This window comes from Wyeomyia smithii, chromosome 2 (assembly GCF_029784165.1).
Source record: "Wyeomyia smithii strain HCP4-BCI-WySm-NY-G18 chromosome 2, ASM2978416v1, whole genome shotgun sequence".
Classification (NCBI taxonomy): Eukaryota; Metazoa; Arthropoda; class Insecta; order Diptera; family Culicidae; genus Wyeomyia; species Wyeomyia smithii.
Genome location: NC_073695.1, coordinates 82,600,362 through 82,620,052, shown reverse-complemented (window position 1 = coordinate 82,620,052; position 19,691 = coordinate 82,600,362). Strand labels below are relative to the sequence as shown.

General features: G+C 39.4%; 1 protein-coding gene across 11 annotated transcripts in view; it reads right to left on the bottom strand.

Moving 5' to 3' along the window:
* Window positions 1-19,691, bottom strand: part of LOC129724848 (uncharacterized) — a 74,173-nt gene that overhangs the window by 25,879 nt on the left and 28,603 nt on the right. For all 11 annotated transcript variants that reach the window (XM_055680087.1, XM_055680088.1, XM_055680081.1 and 8 more), the window contains exon 3: window positions 9,066-9,209. In XM_055680087.1, coding sequence (XP_055536062.1) covers window positions 9,066-9,209 — 144 coding nt within the window. The remainder of the gene's footprint in view (window positions 1-9,065; window positions 9,210-19,691) is intronic.

Below are 19,691 nucleotides of genomic sequence, written 5' to 3'. Positions count from 1 at the left end.
AGTGACCACGGAAAAGAATAAACTTGGACACGACCATCACGGATTTGGCTCAAAGCTGGGGGAATTATTCATTTAGGTTCACTATGAAAAAATCCCAATTTTGGTGTCGATTGGAATACCCCCCGCTCTGTGGGACCCCCCTCTTTGTGTCAGGCAATTTTTGTTCAAAATTCCGTTTTTCTTTTTCTTACAATTCATAGATGTAGGACGTTCGCAAAATACTGATAGATGATTGTTAAAAAAAATAAACCAAGGAATCCAAAATAAATATAATTTTTGACTGGCAACACTTCGCCAGATAGATTATTTTTGTATTTGAAAACTAAATTTACATTTTTCGGTAAATGCAGCCATTTTTATTTTAAATTTGATAATTTCATCGTGTTCCTTGAAAAATTTTACGTAAGAAACAACTATCATCTCGAGGTAATATGAGCCAATCTCGAGATATAACATTTTTACGAAAATAGTTGTAAATTTCGTAATTAATTTATTTTATAGTTTATAGCCGTAAGACACCCAAAAAATAGTGATGAGTGAATTTTGAAGAAAATAAACCAGGGAATCCAGAAAAAATTCAGGTTTCATCGTGTTTCTCGGAAAATTTTACATAAGAAACACTTAACACTCCGTGGTAATATGAGCCAATCTCGAGATATAGCATTTTTACAAAAAAGGTTTGAAATTTCCTAACTAGTTTTTCGTAAAAATGCTATATCTCGAGATTGGCTCATATTACCACGGGGTGATAAGTGTTTTTTACGTAAAATTTTCCGAGAAACACGATGAAACCTTCAAATTTGAAATAAACTCAGCTACATTTGCTGAAAAATGCAAATTTAGTTTTAAAATACAAAAATAATATATCTGGCAACACTCCCGGTCAGAAATAATATTTTTTCTGGATTTCTTGGTTTATTTTCTTCAAAATTCACTCATCACTATTTTTCGGGTGTCTTACGGCTATGAACTATAAAATAAATTAATTACGAAATTTACAACTTTTTTCGTAAAAATGGTATATCTCGAGATTGGCTCATATTACCTCGGGATGATAGTTGTTTCTTACGTGAAATTTTTCAAGGAACACGATGAAATTATCAAATTTTTTAATAAAAATGGCTGCATTTGCCGAAAAATGTAAATCTAGTTTTCAAATACAAAAATAATGTCTCTGGCAACACTTCCAGTCAAAAAATATATTTCTTTGGATTCCTTAGTTTATTTTCATTAAAAATCATCTATCAGTATTTTTGCGGACGTCCTACATCAATGAATTGTAAGAAAAAGAAAAACGGAATTTTGAACAAAAATTGCCTGACTTTGTTACAAAGAGGAGGTTTCCACAGAGCGGGGGGTATTCCAATCGACACCAAAATTGGGATTTTTTCATAGTGAACCTAGATGAATAATTCCCCCAGCTTTGAGCCAAATCCGTGATGGTCGTGTCCAAGTGGCATGTACACTTCGTATGGAATTATCCATATTTAGAAACAGCAGAATTGTTGCTTAACTTCTAAAGTAATGACTGGATCTTGCTCAATGCATGCCAGTACTCATTTTAAAAATATCATACAATTTTGTATTCAGTATATCCTTAAAATATTTAAGATATATTAAAAAAAGTGATCAAAGTCATCCCAGTTTACGGTACCTGTTTGCTTATGCGATCGATCAAAGGCTGCTGAAATTGCTCAAATAAGCGCTAGGTAGCAAATCATTCTTAGTGTGCAACTCTAGAGTCCGGAAACTCCGACCCGAAGTCGGCTTGGAATAGAATTTTGAGATTGCGATGTTTCCGGTACCTCCAGAAAATTTAGTTCAAAATTTCATTCATTTATCAAACAGCAGGTCGTCAACTCGCATGTTTGGAATTCACGCTTAATTTGTGAGATGATAGACTGTCACTGTGAAAAATACTGAATACCCGAATGCTTGTATAAGGTACAATTTTATTTACCTATACATATAAAAATGGAGTTCTGTCTGTTTGAGATACCTCTGTCCTCTTGAAGGGATTATGTTGGATTATGGCGGATTGGAAAAAAAGTTACAATTTTCAAAAAAACTGTTTTTTTAGTTGATGCTGGTTAGAACTTGTAGAAAAACAAAAACTAAAGAAGTTATAATTTTTTGAAAAAAAAAAAAAAACTTTTAATAGCGTGTACTGTGATGTCCTGCACTTTGTACTGATATAAATCAAACTTGGGAGTATCTCCCTAATGGTAAAACATTTCTAGCTTCTTAATGGGTTGATCGATTGGTATAGTGTCTTCGGCAGAGTTGTAAATAATCTTCCAAATAAAAAAAGTTTATTTCCAGAATATTATAACTTTTTTAGTGTTTTTTCTCCAAGTTCGAAAAAGCACCAATGTTTAGCTGTGTAGTTTGTAAAAAAAGTAGATCTTTAAGAAGCGAGTTTTTGAGACATTCAATTTATAATTCCTTCTAGACTTTTTTTCAAGAAGAAATTTTTTTTTCCTTATGGTGTACCTATTTTCTGGAACGACAAAAACACTATCTTCAACTTTGCTGGATACAACACATAAACCAAACAAACCATTTCGGCGCATATAGAAAAATTAGTTTTTTGATTGTGTCTTTTTCTCATTTTACCATGATCAAACAACCATCAATGTTTAGCTAACCTCTTGTATGGTTTTCGATTAATGAAATTTTTGAGATAAGAAGATCTTAAAATTTTTATTTTTTCTTAAAATTTGTTTTTGAAAGACAAAATTATTACCTATAAACTTTGCTAAAAACGTCACCCCGATTCAACAAACCGTTCTGACTCTAAAAATATTTGTAATCTTCGATACGTTTTGCCTTTCTACAAGAAAGGTATAACAATCACTGGCGAAATCAAAGGTATAAAAGTGTTACAAAGTGCCGATTGTCTTACGTCATTCGACTCAGTTTAACAAGTTGAGCCTTTTCTGAATGTGTGTGTGTATGTAACGTGCTCCAGTATTATATCCAAGGGTTTCAAAATAATTGATATCTTGTGCAAAGTTATTAGTCATTCAAAAATACTTTTTTGATGTAGGGCTACGTCTTTGTTTTCTATACTAGATTACATTTTGAGAAATTGAAAATGAAACTGGCAAATGTTACGTCAAATTTCAAACGATGATAGCAAGCGAACGACTTAATGCATCTTAGTCATTTATATGTCGGTGGATAGATAAAATGTGTAACAATTGTTTGATATAATGTACAACATTGTTGCTTCACTGCTTAATGGTAAAAAAAGGTGAAAAGTTCCAAGGTCAAGCTTTCCCATATATTTCCCTCGCTATTGGCTTGCTTCTCGAGCACGGATAACAATAACATGGATGGAATAAGTTCCACTGCCTACATATTTTGACTCAACAAAGTGTTTTGGTTTGTTTGTCTTTCTCAAGCTGCGTGGCCACGCCCTAATGGCAAAAATCTGCACTGAACTCGATACAAAAGACTGCGTATAGAAAATTCAGCTTCAGTCTAGTTTGCCACACAATACAGAGTGGAGTGTAGCTGTTAGAGGTACGCGACCTTGAGAAACGAGGCACTTCGGAGCATGTTACCTTTATTTTGCATACGGCAGCAACAGTTACCATCGTACACTGCAGGATATTTTAATGGCTACTGGAGGGCACAGCGGAGAGCAAATTTTATTATGTGCGGCCAAGCGAAATATTCAAAGCTACCGTTGGTGCGATCATCGGTGTTCTGTAGCACACGTGAAGATTATGGAATCGGTTCGGTTTTATTTTGCATACGGCAGCAACAGGCACCATCGTACGCTGCATGATATTTTGAGGGGAACAGTGGAGAGCAAGTTTTATGCGCGGCCAACAAAATATTCAATTCTACCGGTGGTGGTGCGATCATCAGCGTTCTGTAGCACACATTTCGAGCTGAAGATTATGGAATCATCTCTTTTCAGAACTATAAATGTTTGAAGATAAGAGTTATGAAAATTTTCACAACTGCCACTAGTGTGAAATTTTCATCTATTTCTCAATAATCATTTTTATAATAACGACCAGGGCGTACCAAAGATAAACGGTAGTGTTGCCTATGAATAGTTCATCACAGCAAGATATAAGCCTCATTTCAAGAATTTTCACTGCTAAATTGAGTGATTTTCCGGTTTAATTGTTTGTTTGTGCCAACTCGAACTCCGTTATCAGTCAAATATTAGTAACGAAAATTAGTTAATCTAAATATCAGAGTGATTTTCACATCAGGAAAGCAGAAACTTTGTTTTGATGCTTATAAAAATCACTCAGTAGTATCGAAGGTGTTTTGGTTTGTTTGTCTTTCTCTAAGCTGCGTGGCCACGCCCTAATGGCAAAAATCTACGTTGAACTCGATACAAAAGACTGCGTGTAGAAAATTCAGCTTCAGTCTAGTTTGTCACACAATAGCGAGTGGAGTATAGCTGTTAGTTTCATTTTGTTTAAACAAATCGTAGCTCGGCTTTCAATATGTTTTACGTTGCTTTTCGAATATTTTTTCTGGATATTCTGTATTGGAAATTTTGAGGTGAAACATAGTTTTTTGAAAATTAAATGGTAGCTTTGAAAAGTAAAAGTGAACTGCGTATATTATTTGGTATACAAAAATAGACAGAACCAAAATGTTTGACATCGGTGCTGTTCAGTATGCTTTTATTTCACGAATTTCCTAGCTTTTGACAAATAAAACTATGCATGAACGTTATTGAATTACGCGCTGCAATGTCGGTACGTCATAAGTTCACGACTTAGCTATTTTTATGGTGATTTTGTTGGCAGTTGTTGGCAATTTGCTTACAAATCTAGAACTCCCTTGTGTTTCATATGCATATTTGCATTTTCATTTTTTGGGCTTTGAATGCATGTTACTTTGCCATTTTCATACTAAATAGGGGACATAACATGTTCATTATATGAGCGGGCTCGTTTCAGTTTACTTTCGTAATAATGTATTTCGCGCACGCCTACCTGATTTCGTAAGAGAGAATCGGTACGAAACACAGTACCCGTACGCGTTTGCGTCGGTAGAAAAAACGGTCGTGCATAATTTCCCGGTGTAAACGCGAATGGGACCGAGTAAGCTTTACATATATATGGATTTTCAAAGTGTAGTGACTTCGCGAGGTGTATTTTTCCGTATTTCACAGTCTTATGCAGGTATTAGACGGAGCAAATATTTGCGATTTTTCAATACAGATTTAATTTTGTGCAAATAAAAATCGTACCAAAAATAGCAAATATTTGCTTCGTCTAATACCTGCTTTACATTTACAGACATGTTTATTTGAACTGCTGGTGGCTTTCACCGACATGAATCAAACATTTATTTTTCAGTATTCGCGTGTGTGTTTTATCCCACGATTTCTTGGGCTGATTGTGTGCTGTGCTGAGGCTAGCCGGCGCAAAGCGCAGCGTTTTTATATATTTTCTCATTGTTGATACATATTTATATTTTTTACCTGAGAAAGGACACGTACCGCACAACTTGTTTGTCTGTTTCGCGATATTTTTGAATCGTTAAAATGTTTTGAAATCAAAATTTGTCCGATTACTTTGTTTCGATATTCATTGTTTTTTTCTTTGTTGTTTATGGCTTCTCTGGCTTTTGAATGACTATTTTTAGGTACAAGCTAAATTTTTTCCACAGACTAACAGACATAACACTTCGAACAAATTTTCAATAAAATCATCGTTCGGATGATTTCAGTACTTCATGTTAGTAACACTAACACCATCTGCTGCAATGTTCGCGCTGCGTCATAAATTTCAATATCAGCGCTAGCGTTACTGCGTGTGTCAAATGTGGAACCACAAAATATGTATGAGATTGCATGACAGCGCCCCGGACGGGGTTTTCGCGCGATGAATGTTTTTCGATTTGAAATTCGAAATGATCGTTTTTTGTAGCGATTCCAGTGTTACGTCTGTTAGTCTGTGTTTTTACTATATATTCATAGACGCAACACAATTAATTTAGGACGTTTTGGTTTAGGTGTGTGTGTCTCTTTTTTTCTAAATTTATCTTTTTATCTTTTACCAGGTATTTTTTGCGTTGACGATTGATATCATGGATGCGACCATACCCGCGTTTGAAAATAATTTACATTTCACAGCTCGCATTCGAATATAAGTCACGTGTCAAATGTGATGAAGATAGCTGGCCGCTTCAAACAACGTTATCGCGATATATATTAAATGTTCGCAGTATTGTTTTTTATTATTAAATATATCTACTTTATTGATTCTAAAATAATAAAAAAAGGAAAGATAGGGTTTGTTTTAAGTACAATGATCAATCGTTTAAGTTCGGTTTGCTGTGACTGGTGATCTGGAGATTCGTATCGCGTAGCTTACTCTCACAGGACATAAAATCGGTGCCTACGAATTCGCTCGTTGATTCGCGCTTAGCTTTTGTATCTGACGATTATTATTTGGTTTGAAAAATTATTCTTCGCACGCGTGATTTGAAAATATCTGATCGTATTGCCTACCACGGCGAATTCTGATCATTCCTACCCCATCATACTAACACAAATACCCTTCCTGTGACATCCGTAGAGATGCAGAGGTGAACTCGGTCTCATAATAACGTTTGTCGAACAAACAATTCTCTTCCTATTTTTTTCCCAACGACTGTAAGGACGTGGCCGGCGCCGTTATTGATCTTTTAAAGTGAGAGTTACTGAATTGTTGTACATTGAAGATGGTATAACATCCCAAAAATTATCTATGTGTTTCTCTGTGCAACTTCACTAGCTCAGGTCAATCACGGAGGTGCAACTACGTTATGTACGGTCGTCAATGTCCATGCTCATGCTCATAGCGAGTGGAGTATAGCTGTTAGAGGTACGCGACATTGAGAAACGAGAGCTGCATACGAGTCATCTTCCAGGCACTGCGGAACATGTTACCTTTATTTTGCATATTTGTAGCAACAGTTACCATCGTACGCTGCAGAATATTTAGTTGGCATAGCTTCTGGAGGGCACAGCGGAGAGCAAACTTTATTATACGCGGTCAAGCAAAATGTTCAATGCTACCGATGGTGCGATCATCAGCGTTCTGTAGCACGAATTTCTAACTGAAGGTTATGGACTCGGTTCTTTTCAAAACTATAGATGCTTGAAGATAAGAGTTATGAGAATTTTCGCAACTACTACTAGTGTAAAATGTTCATGTATTCATGCATCGTTATTTTTACAATAACGACCATCAAATATAAACGGTAGTGTTGCCTATGAACAGTTTATCGCAGCATATAATATATACATTTAGTCCTACGTCACCATTTCATACAACCTCTAGGGCCATATACCTTGTAGTATTTAGATGAACATTTTACCTCGTTTTATAGTTCAAAATAAAAAATGTTATTCAACCAGCAAAGCCTTGGTGCTACATCCCGATTCGGAACTTGACCTTCTGTTTACTATACACAGACTTCGCAGCCAACTGTTGAGTGAACAGGACAATTGCGGGGCTAGCGCTACGATCCTACTGACACTAACAGTCTCTCCCGAGCCGAGACTCGAGCCTACGACAACTGGCTTGTTAGGCCACCATCGTACCTCGAGACCAGCTGGGGAGGCTGTTCTTCAACCATTATCGGTTTTTAAGGATAACTTTTGAAGTACCCTTATTTTGAACTCATTCCCGGTGGATGATGTCATATGGTATCATCTGACAATCAAACTTTTATTTGAGTACAATTATTATTTATAAAGTATCGTTAGAAATAGATTGATCTTTTATATGCAATACAGTGTGTGTCAATTGCCCATCCTTTCACGCCTAATATTCCGAGCCTCGCTGCCTCCGACCAATATTATCGCCAATTACAATTCCCTGGAGAGGTTTCAACTGAATGGCTTTGTTGACCAGTGAACCGAAATATGACCACGTAATTTGAGAACGGCCCCAAGCATAAGCAGGAATAATAAAAAAATCGAAACAGTAATATAATGGAAGTGATTGATTTGTGGAGGCCAATGAATTGTGATTTGCTCCAGTATTGATCGTGCACAAAAAACTGTTGATTTTTTTTTTGTTAAAATCATGAATATCCTTGTTACTGTTACAATACTCTTCACTCATTGCACAACTTACTGAACTTCGCTTCGCTGATAATTTCGCTTTCCATATATATATGCGCGAATGTAGAGTTCGCATAAAATTACGTGCATCCCGGTTACCCGTTACAAATTTATGCGAATAATATTGCCATGCTGGGCTGGAAACCTCAATTGTACAATGATGGTATTGCTTTAACCACACGGTTTAATTTCACATGTGTCTAGCAGATAAATTTGCTAGCGGCGACACGTGGTCAAACGCAATTTTCCTGCAGCCTGATACGTTTATTGCCGAGCAGCTTGCGTGAACTTTTGCAGCCCATGCTGCTGGCCGGACTTCCTCTTGCTGTTTCATTTGAACCGCAGTACTTTTCTGGTCCTACAGTTGGACCGATAGCGGTAAAGGTCTGGCACTAAAAATGAATTTTGTCTAGAAACCTTGTGAGTTGGTAAATTTAAATCAATCAAAAGATCACAACCACTAAATTGTGTCCGTTTTGGCAAGCGAGTACCTATTTCACTTATCGACATTTTTCGTATGTAAATTACGAGTTACAGCGTTTTTAAAATCACCACTCAATTCTAGGGACAGCGCCTATCATCAAGAGAAATGGCAGCAGGATATTTCATTTGGCGAACATGCAATTTGAACTGATGCCAAACAAGAAAAAAGAAACCCCGGGAGATGTTGTATGGTTGGTTACACCTGAAACCGAAATGGAATTCACGAAGGCTGAGTTGCACATGTTTCCGATAGCGCTGCTATATTGCTGCTGTTGATTAGTCGCGAGAATGACCGAACTTCGAAAGCCCCACCGGTCTATCAAAGTTTACTAGAACGCTGTTTCGGACAGCTCCTGTCTGTCGCCATGGCTGGAAATGGATTCCGTCGTATCCATTTCAGTGCGTTTATATGGTCGGCGCCTAGTACACGGACGTATATAGAAAGCAAATACGTCGAAATTGGGAGCAAGGTTGGATTACTTACGCTTGGCACATCCTCTTAATATTCCGATCAGTACTAGGTAATCTTTTTCGCAGCTGCACATGTTGGTAGAGGGATCACAGTACACGTGGTGCAGTTTGGCGTGGCACGTGAACTCGCACTGGGCTCCGACGTACATTCCTTTTGCTATGCGGCGGGAAAAATCGAAAAAATAGAGAAAGGAAACATATAGTTACGTTCAGCAAATGATTGTTGGAAAAATGAATCCACCGATTTGAAAGTGTCATTTGGATGTCATCGGTGGCTAGGAAACGCAATGGACCACAAGGCAATAAAACGTAATTGGAGTGTGGATCATTTTTATGAGCCATTTTTATCGTTTTTTTCGGAATAAATCTATAGCAGTTTATTTGCGGGAAGATATTTAGGATAACTATCATCTCTCCGCCCCCATCAGATGCAGATTAAAATGAAGTGACTACTCAAATGATTTATTTGTTTTGATTTACCAACTAAACCGAATATTCGAAATTATTTCATTAAACTATGAAACGAAAATTAAGTAATATTAGTTGATAATCAATTTTCAAAAATATTAGCATTAGTAATTTCGTGCCAAACTTTGAAACTTTTTGAGTTACTTGACGTCGATAATCGGTAACTTTGCCTACTTTTTTTTCTTCATCTATAGTTTATTTGACACGGCACATTTACAATTTAATGTTTAACGGCGCCAATTATATCTGGTAGCTTACTTTCTAAAGTATCTTAATAACTAAAAGCAAATTTTTTATCCTCGCTGCCGACTATGAGCTGAAACTAAATCTAACTTAAAGCTAGAATATTTTGCATTAAAAGCACAGGTTTGCTGTTTGATGGTTTTCATTGCCATAGGTAAGCAGCATATTAAATTTGTTCCGCTGCTGGGCCAAGATATTACGGACTGGCATATTGGGTTGTTTCCATCGGGCCTTGAGGGTATCGTGCGGGTCTGATTGCTGTTTCCGGATCCGGGGTCTTAACGTGTTCTTGTCGTTTGGTTGGATGTAGGCGGAAGGGGATAGGACTAAACTGGGGCGTGGATGGATTTCAGGAAAACGTATATAGGGGCCATGTAGGATAGGTCACGGCTCGCCAAGACATCACGAACAGGAACAGCCGGCTGCCTACCTTCGGCCTGCAGGGAAGCTATTAATCTAGACCTGGCGTCACGGTGTACAGGGTATGACCAAACAACGTGCTCTATGTCGTGATATCCTTCACCACAGGCACAAATACCACTCTCCCCGAGCCCAACACGACGGAGATGCGCGTCAAATCTATAGTGATTGGACATAAGCCGGGACATCACGCAAATGAAATCCCGACCTACATCCAACCCCTTGAACCACGGGTTCGTCGATACCTTGGGGATTATGGAATGTAACCACCTTCCCAGTTCCCCCTTGGTCCAAGAATTTTGCCAACTGATGATCGTATTCTGACGTACAAATGCGAAAAATTCATTAAAGGCAATTGGTCTTTCATAAATATCACCGTTTGTTGCGCCCACCCTAGCCAAAGAGTCCGCTTTCTCACTACCCGGTATCGAGCAGTGAGAAGGGACCCACGCTAAGGTAATCTGAGTAGATTTCTCGGATAAAGCACTCAGATGTTCCCGTATTTTCCCCAGGAAATACGGAGAGTGCTTAACATCTTTCATCGATCGGAGAGCCTCAATGGAACTGAGACTGTCCGTAAAGATGAAATAATGGTCCGTGGGCATTTTTTCGATAATCCCTAGTGTGTACTGAATTGCTGCTAATTCTGCGACGTTAACAGAAGCAGGATTATCGAGGTTATGGGAGACGGTTAAATTGTTATTGAAGATACCGAAGCCAGTGGACCCATCAAGAAGTGATCCGTCAGTGTAGTACATATTGTCGCAGTTGATGTTCCGATATTTATTGGAGAACATTTTAGGGATCTGCTGCACGCGTAAATGATCCGGGATTCCACGAGTTTCTTCTATCATGGATGTATCGAAAAACACAGTAGAATCAGAAGTATTTGATAAGTCGACACGATTTGGAATATTCGAAGAAGGGTTAATATTTTGGGACATGTGATTGAAATACAATGTCATAAAACGGGTTTGAGAATTAAGTTCGATTAACCTTTCAAAATTTTCAATCACGGGACGGTTCAAGACCTCACATTTGATAAGAATACGAGAAGACAGGCTCCAGAAGCGGTTTTTCAATGGTAGTACTCCAGCTAAGATCTCCAAACTCATCGTATGGGTCGATTGCATGCAACCCAAGGCGATACGCAAACAACGATATTGTATTCGCTCCAGTTTGTTTAAATGTGTGTTTGCTGCGGAGCGGAAGCAGAAACACCCGTACTCAATAACAGACTGTATCGTTAATTGGTAAAGCCTTATAAGGTCTCCTGGGTGGGCTCCCCACCATTGTCCGGTTATTGTACGAAGAAAATTCACTCTTTGTTAACATTTTTTCATCAGATACCTCACGTGACAACCCCAGGTGCCTTTAGAGTCGAACCAGACACCAAGATATTTGTGAACCAAAACCTGAGAAATCATTTTACCCATTAATTGTGTTTGAAGCTGAGCAGGTTCATGCTTCCTAGAAAAAACTACTATCTCAGTCTTCTTCGGAGAGAATTCGATACCTAGCTGTAAAGCCCAAGCAGACAAATTGTCCAAGGTATCTTGCAATGGTCCTTGCAAATCGGCAGCTTTGGCTCCTGTAACAGAGATTACACTGTCGTCTGCAAGTTGTCTTATCGTGCATGAATTTGCCAGACATTCGTCGATGTCATTTAAATAAAAGTTGTAAAGAAGGGGTCTTAAACATGAGCCCTGGGGAAGACCCATGTAGCTAATGCGAAAAGTTGCCAAATCGCCGTGCGTAAAATGCATGTGCTTTTCGGACAACAAATTGTGCAAAAAATTGTTCAAAATTGGAGAAAATCCTTGTCGGTGAAGTTTACCCGAAAGAATGTCAATAGAAACGGAATCAAAAGCCCCCTTAATGTCCAAGAACGCAGACGCCATTTGTTCTTTACGAGCATACGCCAGCTGAATATCTGTTGAAAGCAACGCAAGACAATCATTCGTCCCTTTGGCACGGCGGAAGCCAAATTGAGTTTCTGATAGTAGACCATTTGATTCGACCCAGTGGTCTAAACGACGGAGTATCATTTTTTCCATCAATTTCCGGATACAGGATAGCATTGCAATCGGCCTATAAGAGTTGTGATCAGAAGCTGGTTTCCCTGGTTTTTGGATGACGATCACCTTCACTTGCCTCCAATCCTGCGGTACAATGTTTTGCTCCAGGAACTTATTGAACAAGTTCAACAAGCACCTCTTGGCATTGCCGGGTAGATTCTTCAACAAGTTGAATTTGATTCTATCTAACCCAGGCGCGTTATTGTTACAGGACAGGAGGGCAACTGAAAATTCTGCCATCGTAAAAGGTGATTCTATCGCGTCGTGGCCCGGAGACGCATCGCGAACAATGTTTTGCTCAGGAACAGAGTCCGGACATACTTTCCTGGCAAAATCAAATATCCACCGACTTGAAGACTCCTCGCTTTCGTTGACCGTTACGCGATTCCGCATTCTTCGGGCTGTGTTCCAAAGAGTGCTCATCGATGTCTCCCTCGACGTCTCGTTCACGAACCGACGCCAATATCCGCGTTTCTTTGCTTTAGCCAAACTTTTAAGCTTGGTATCAAGCTCCGAATACCGTAAATAGTCGCCAGGTATACCTCCCTTCTGGAAGGCCAAAAACGCGTCGGATCTTTGCGTGTAGACATCGGAGCACTCTTGGTCCCACCACGGTGTGGGAGGCCGTTCTTTGATCGTTACGCCGGGATATTTCTTCGTTTGGGCTTGCAACGCGGCGTCGAGAATCAAGCCCGCGAGGAGGTTGTATTCTTCAAGTGGTGGATGATGTTGAATCGACTCGACCGCTTTTGAAATCATTTCCTCGTATAACTTCCAATCGACATTCCGTGTGAGGTCATACGGAATGTCAATTGGTCGCATGCGAGTTGACCCGTTTGTAATTGAAATAAGAATAGGCAGATGGTCGCTACCGTGAGGATCGAGGATGACCTTCCATGTGCAATCCAACCGTAGCGACGTCGAACATAAGGATAGATCCAAAGCGCTTGGGCGCGCTGGAGGTTTCGGGATACGTGTAATTTCACCATTGTTTAAAAAAGTCATGTCGAAGTCATCGCAAAGGTTATAGATTAAAGAGGAGCGGTTATCATTGTAAGGAGAACCCCAAGCCACACCATGAGAGTTGAAGTCTCCCAAAATCAAACGTGGCGAGGGAAGAAGTTCTATTAAATCAAAGAGCAGCCGTTGCCTTACCTGTGCTCTGGGAGGAATATATATTGAGGCAATACAAAGCTCTTTACCTTGTATTGTCATTTGACATGCGACAACTTCGATGCCTGGAATCGAGGGGAGGTTAATACGATAGAAAGAATAGCACTTTTTAATCCCTAAAAGTACTCCTCCATATGGGGTGTCTCGATCAAGGCGAATAATATTAAAATCATGGAAGTTGAGATCAATATTTGAAGTAAGCCAAGTTTCACAAAGGGAAAATGCATCGCATTTGTTTTTATTTATCAAAACTTTAAACGAATCAATTTTTGGTAAAATACTTCTACAATTCCACTGTAAGACAGAGATAGAATCCTTCATATACGCAGTTGAATTAGGCATCGAAGGATACAATCGCTGCAAGGAGGGGCCATTGGGCAGTCAACTGCTTCAAAAATGATCTAACTGTTGGGAGGAATGCTGTAAAAAAATTTTTAATTGGATCGGGTACATTGAAATTTCCAAAAATCCAGTCCACAATGTCAGAAAATTTCACTAATCCAGAGTTTGTTTCATCAACTGGATGTGCAAAAGGAACAACTGGGGTTTTAGATGTTCCTGGCAGTGCTGGGAACTCCTTCTGGGACTTTAAATTTGCAAGCCCAGGAGGAGTTTGTTTCGGTTTTCCGCTGCACTGTTTGTTTTTTCGTACTTTTCATTACACTTTGGGAAATCTTAGGACCTTTACGGGGAAGTTCAGGAGAAGAAACATTTTTCCTCTTCCTAGACTCCCCAGGATTGGCATAAGATGTTCCCGCTGATGAATCGTCAGAATCGGTTTCTTCAGAGGACAACAGATCAAAGGGGTTCGATGTTATGGTAGAAGTGGTCACGGTCTTCTTCAGCATCTCAGCATATGAACGCTTTGAACGCTCCTTAAGTGACCGCTTTATTTCATCTCTGCGCTGCATGTACACCGGGCATGTGGAGAGCTCATGCTGGTTTTTTCCCACAGTGAATACATTTTTCAGCATTAACACTGCAAGAAACTTCCGCATGAGTCTCCCCACACTTGCTACATCGTGCCTTATTGCAGCAGTAGGCGGCTGTGTGGCCTAAATGCTTGCAATTGGTGCAATTCATAACACGGGGTACATACAATCGCACAGGCAGACGAACCTGGTCGATCGAGACGTGGCTAGGGAGTGCAGATCTGGCAAACGTAACGCGAAACGAGTCTGACGGAGTGTAAACTTTTTTACCGCCGACGAGAGACATGGACCGCAATTGCTTACAATCCAAAATCTTCGCCTGTGTTTCAGTATTTTTGAAGCAACCGGTTGCGCTTTTTAGGATACACTCGACAGACAGACTCGAATCGGTTATGACACCGTCGATCTCCACGTCTCGTGCGGGTATGTAAACGCGATACTCGCGTGTGAAGAGCTCAAGGCAAGCGATAGCATTGGCCTGTGCCAGATCACTGACCACGACACGGAGCTTGTTAGGTCGGACCTTGGAAATTTCGGTCACGGCCTTGTACCCCTTCGTCAGGTCTTTAGAAATTTGCAGTATGTTTAATCGCTTTGAATTCACTCCTGCCTTTGGACGAAAATAAACAGTATAGCTGCCCTGTTGAGATCCGTCCGGGTAAAGCCTGGGGCGAGGGGGGACTGGAGAATGAACAGGGGAGGGGGTAACAGAAGGGTCAGGGTCAGGGGGGTTCGGGGATGGTGGCACGGGAGGCGAGGGATCTATATCCATCGCGCTAAATGTAGCGCACTAGCGCACTAGCGCCGACAAGAACACGTACCTATTTACTTCTTCCTTCCAGCAGTGGTTGGCCGATCGTTCGAAGCTGCACCCAAAGCAGCCAGCAGCACCAGTACAGCAGCACCAATACAGCCACCAGCAGTGAGCCGGGTGTGAGATCACTCAGCACAGCGACACAACTCGACTGTCAACTGATGGCCTTGAACTCGAAAGATCTATTCACTGTGCACAGATCAAAACTGCAGCTGGTATTTTGCACCAATACAGCCAAAGTTGCGAGCCGGAACTTTGCCTACTTGAAACCTCAAAAATGACTATAAATATCTTTTTAAAATGAGTCAAAGATTTTTTCAACATTTTGTTCTTTTGTTCTTCAATTTTTGGCATTCTACAGCTGTTCAAGTGTTACTCTGACAAGCCATACTCCAACGATGTCTGTTAAATCTATACGGTGAGATAGAACTTTTGCAACGTGAAATGTAGCATTGTCGTGGAGCAAAATCATTTTATCGTGTCGATCACAAATTGCAGGCGATTTTCCTTCAATACTCGGCTCAAAAGTACCAATTGATGTCTGTGAAGGCCCAGAGCGATGGTTTCGCCCGATTGGAGCAGTTCATGATAAAATACCCCTAGCTGATCAGTATGCACAAATACCTTCCTTGCTTGGCGTATCTCAAACAGATTGCTAAACGTCATTTACCATCCCTTAGCTTCAACTTATGTGGGACCCACGTATCAAGTTTTGTGACTTTCCAATGACTTTGAGAGGTTTCCTAAGCGTCGATAATTCCACTTTAAGTGGTTTAGACTGCTCTAGAAATGCTAAGGGGAATTTTTCGAACATTCCCCCCAGTGAGGGGGCGCTGCCACCGTTAAGTTATCTAAGAAACTGTTCTCTATGACCGATTTTCACGGAAATATTGAACCCTAAGTAGTCAAAAAGAATTTCAAAATACCGCCGAGCTTTGATTTCCGGTTTTAGGACGTCATTCTGGTTGCGGAAATATCAATATTAAAGGGATTTTGAACAGTTATCCAGCTTCTTTGAAACCGGATGACACAATCTTGCATTTATGTATGGCATTGACATCAATATGTGGTATTTGGACGTCATTACGGTTTGTTTAATTCGAGACCCCTCCCTCTTTTGGAAGGAAGGGGTCCCATACAAATGAAACACAAATTTCTGCACATCTCGAGAACTAACCAGGTAAATGGAAACAAATTTGACAAATGAGTGTTTTTAGGGGTAACAAATCTGTCCATAATGGTTTAACACCCCTCCCTCTTCTATATGGGAGGAGTCCCATACAAATGAAACACAAATTTCAGACAGCGAAAATGCCTTCGTGTTATATGCAGTCGGCTACAAAAAAGTTTAGATATATTTTCTTCATACTTGCAGAAATGGAAGATTTCCCCTAATGCTTCTAAAACACAGTTAATTATTTTTCCTCATAGGCCATGAGTTTCATTTCTCAAACCCACCCAAAACCACGTTATTAAGATGAACGGTGTGGTCTTAAATTGGTCTGATCAAGTTAAATACTTAGGGCTAATTTATGATAAGAATCTTACTTTCAAGGAGCACATTGAATATATCCAGTCAAAGTGCAATGAGTATATCAAATGTTTATATCCTCTTATCAACAGGAATTCTAGACTTTGTCTCAAGAATAAACTGTTAATTTACAAATAAATTTTTAGGCCAGCAATGTTATGTGCAGTTCCCATCTGGACAAGTTGTTGTGTAACCAGGAAAAAGACACTTCAAAGGATTCGTAATAAACTTTTGAAAATAATTTTAAAGCGTCCTCTCTGGTTTAGCACGAGCGAGCTACATAGGCTCACTAATGTAGAAACATTAGAAAATATGTCAAGCCAAATTATCAACAAATTCCGTTGCAATTGAGGATTGCAACGATAAGCTCACTTTATAGGCCGTAAGATAGTTTTAAGTTTATTTTAAGTTTTGTTTTATTCATTTTTTTTCCTTGACAAGTAGGTTTAATTATTTTCATACAATTACATTAACTTAACTCGAACACTAAAAACATTCAATAATATAAAAAAGCGTACAATTATATATAATAGTGTTGATATGTCACCATTTGTGGCAGAACACACAATATTAATTCTGAATAGATATTAGTACATAAATAAATCATTACAAACATTCCCCCTCTATTAAAAAAAATTCAGACAGCGCGAGAACCAATCAATGAATACAACTAAATTTGGCATGTGTTTTAGGGGTAACAAATATGTCCATAACGGTTTGACACCCCTCCCTCTTCTGAAAGGAAGGGGTTCCATACAAATGAAACACAAATTTCTGCACATCTCGAGAACTAACCAAGTGAATGGAACAAAATTCGGCAGGTGAATGTTTTTAGGGGTAACAAATATGTCCATAATGGTTTAATACCCTCCCTCTTCTGGAATGGAGGAGCTTCCTACAAATGAAACATAAAATTTCTCCAGATCTTGAGAAATATTGAAGTAAATGGAACCAAATTTGATATGTTGAGGTTTTTGAGAGCAAGAAAAATTTACATTGTGGTTCGCCACCCCTCCCTCTTCTGGAAGAGAGGGCTCATACAAATGAAACTCGAATCTCTTCACAACTCAAGAACTAATCAATGTGGGGGTTTATGAGAGCAAAAAAATTTTCATGGTGGTTCGATACCCCTCCCACATCTGGATGGGAGAGCTCTTATACAAATCAAACACTAATTTCTATGGTGGTTTTAAACTCCTCCTTACTTTGGGAGGGAAAGAAGTCTCCCATACAAATTTGACAAATATTTCAACCAGGTTTTCCAGAAAACAGCCTAAAATGATCGGATCTATGTACAAGAGCAAAATCTCGACTCCAGGCACCATTTTTAATTTTAAGATGGAAACTTCCGGTTTCTAAAAGTGGGTGTCTCCGGAACCAGAATGACGCGCAGAGGCCAGAAATTGTCTCCAAATGCCAAATACCACCAAATATGAGTATCTCCGAACCGGAATGACGCAAGGAGCTAAAATTAACCTCAGACACCATTTTGAATTGTAAGATGGCAGCCTCTGGGAAACAGCCGAAAATGACCGATTACTACTCAATATAGATAATTTCCAAAATAATACAATATTTAAAGGAACTCTGTAACCTTAGCAATGCACCTCTTGCAGAGCGAATCATAATTGGAGACTGCAGGTAATATCCTCGTGTCCCAAATGGAATATAATGCCATTTGTTGCGCGGGCCAGCAGACGATAAACGAGGTCGCTCGGTGATAAATCGTAAAAGTGCAAGTAAACTACTTTCCGGCAATGAAAAATGCCGCAATGACTTGATGATTGCGACTCTTGATGAACAGAGAACCTCCAAGCTCTACCGGCGGTTTAGCGCAAAACGGAAACTTTTTCTGAGATTACGGCGGTCACCAGGCGGCACAGCTCATTGTGCGCGTTTATTTTTAGTCTGAGTAAATAGGACTGCTCGGTGTGAAGCTGCCGGAAAGGAAAGTTTTTCTTCCCCTCGCAGTCATTTGTCCCTTTGGCTGCAATTGTTGATGCCGAAGCCGGCAGAAATGGCGTGACTGAAAGTTTCATTCCGTAATTTCCCTACTTACAGTGCAGCACTCGCTATATGTGTATGTGTTTCCCCAGCAAAGGGAGCGTGAATTTGTTTTGTTTTTATTTGGTTTGAAAGGCTTTGGATAATCTGCAGATTGCTTGAGTGCAAGTAATAAACCAGATCGGGACTAATTGCAAACTAAATAGAATTTTAAATGAGAAACTGAAAACGCAACCGTGACGATCCGCGGTGCGGATCTGGTCGTTAATATGAATAGCTCATTAAGCAGCAAAATGCCATTTTGAAATATCACTGTCTCGGCAAAGCTGAAATAACTGTGTGATTCTATATCTGTTCTTTTAATGAAGGCTAAAAGATTGCACGCACGGAAATGGATTAAGTATCGACACCATCTTACGAACTCTACGTTGAATTGTAATCAATTGCTACCTCTATCATTTTAGTTATCTTTTGTTTCATTACCGGAGGTTGTCTTTTAGATTTCCATCACGCTAGTCAATACAGGTTTTGCCCTAGAGCTCAAACTAAAAAAAAAGTCAGAAAATTATAGTTTCTCAACCGTTTTTGTGAATTTTGTAGCCCTTAGCGAGCTCAGAAGTGCATCAAAAGGCCGCAAAATAATTGCTCGCCTGGTTCGTCGCTTCTACGTGTACTTACGGGGAGAGTTAATTTAAGTCACTTTACGCACTTCTGAGTTAGTTAAGACCACCGGAATTTATTTAATTTATTTTAATTAAAAAGCTATTACAAATCTTCAGAGAATTGAATGGAGTTTTCACAAAAGCAAACAAAGAAGTGACGAACCAGGCGAGCAATTACTTTGCGGTCCTTTGACGCCGTTCCGAGTTCGCTAGGGGCACAAAATTCACGAGAATTGCATAAAAGTTATTATCTTTTATATTTTCCCAATTTGAGTTCTAGGGCCCATTTTTTTCGCTTTTGTCAGTTATTGTTT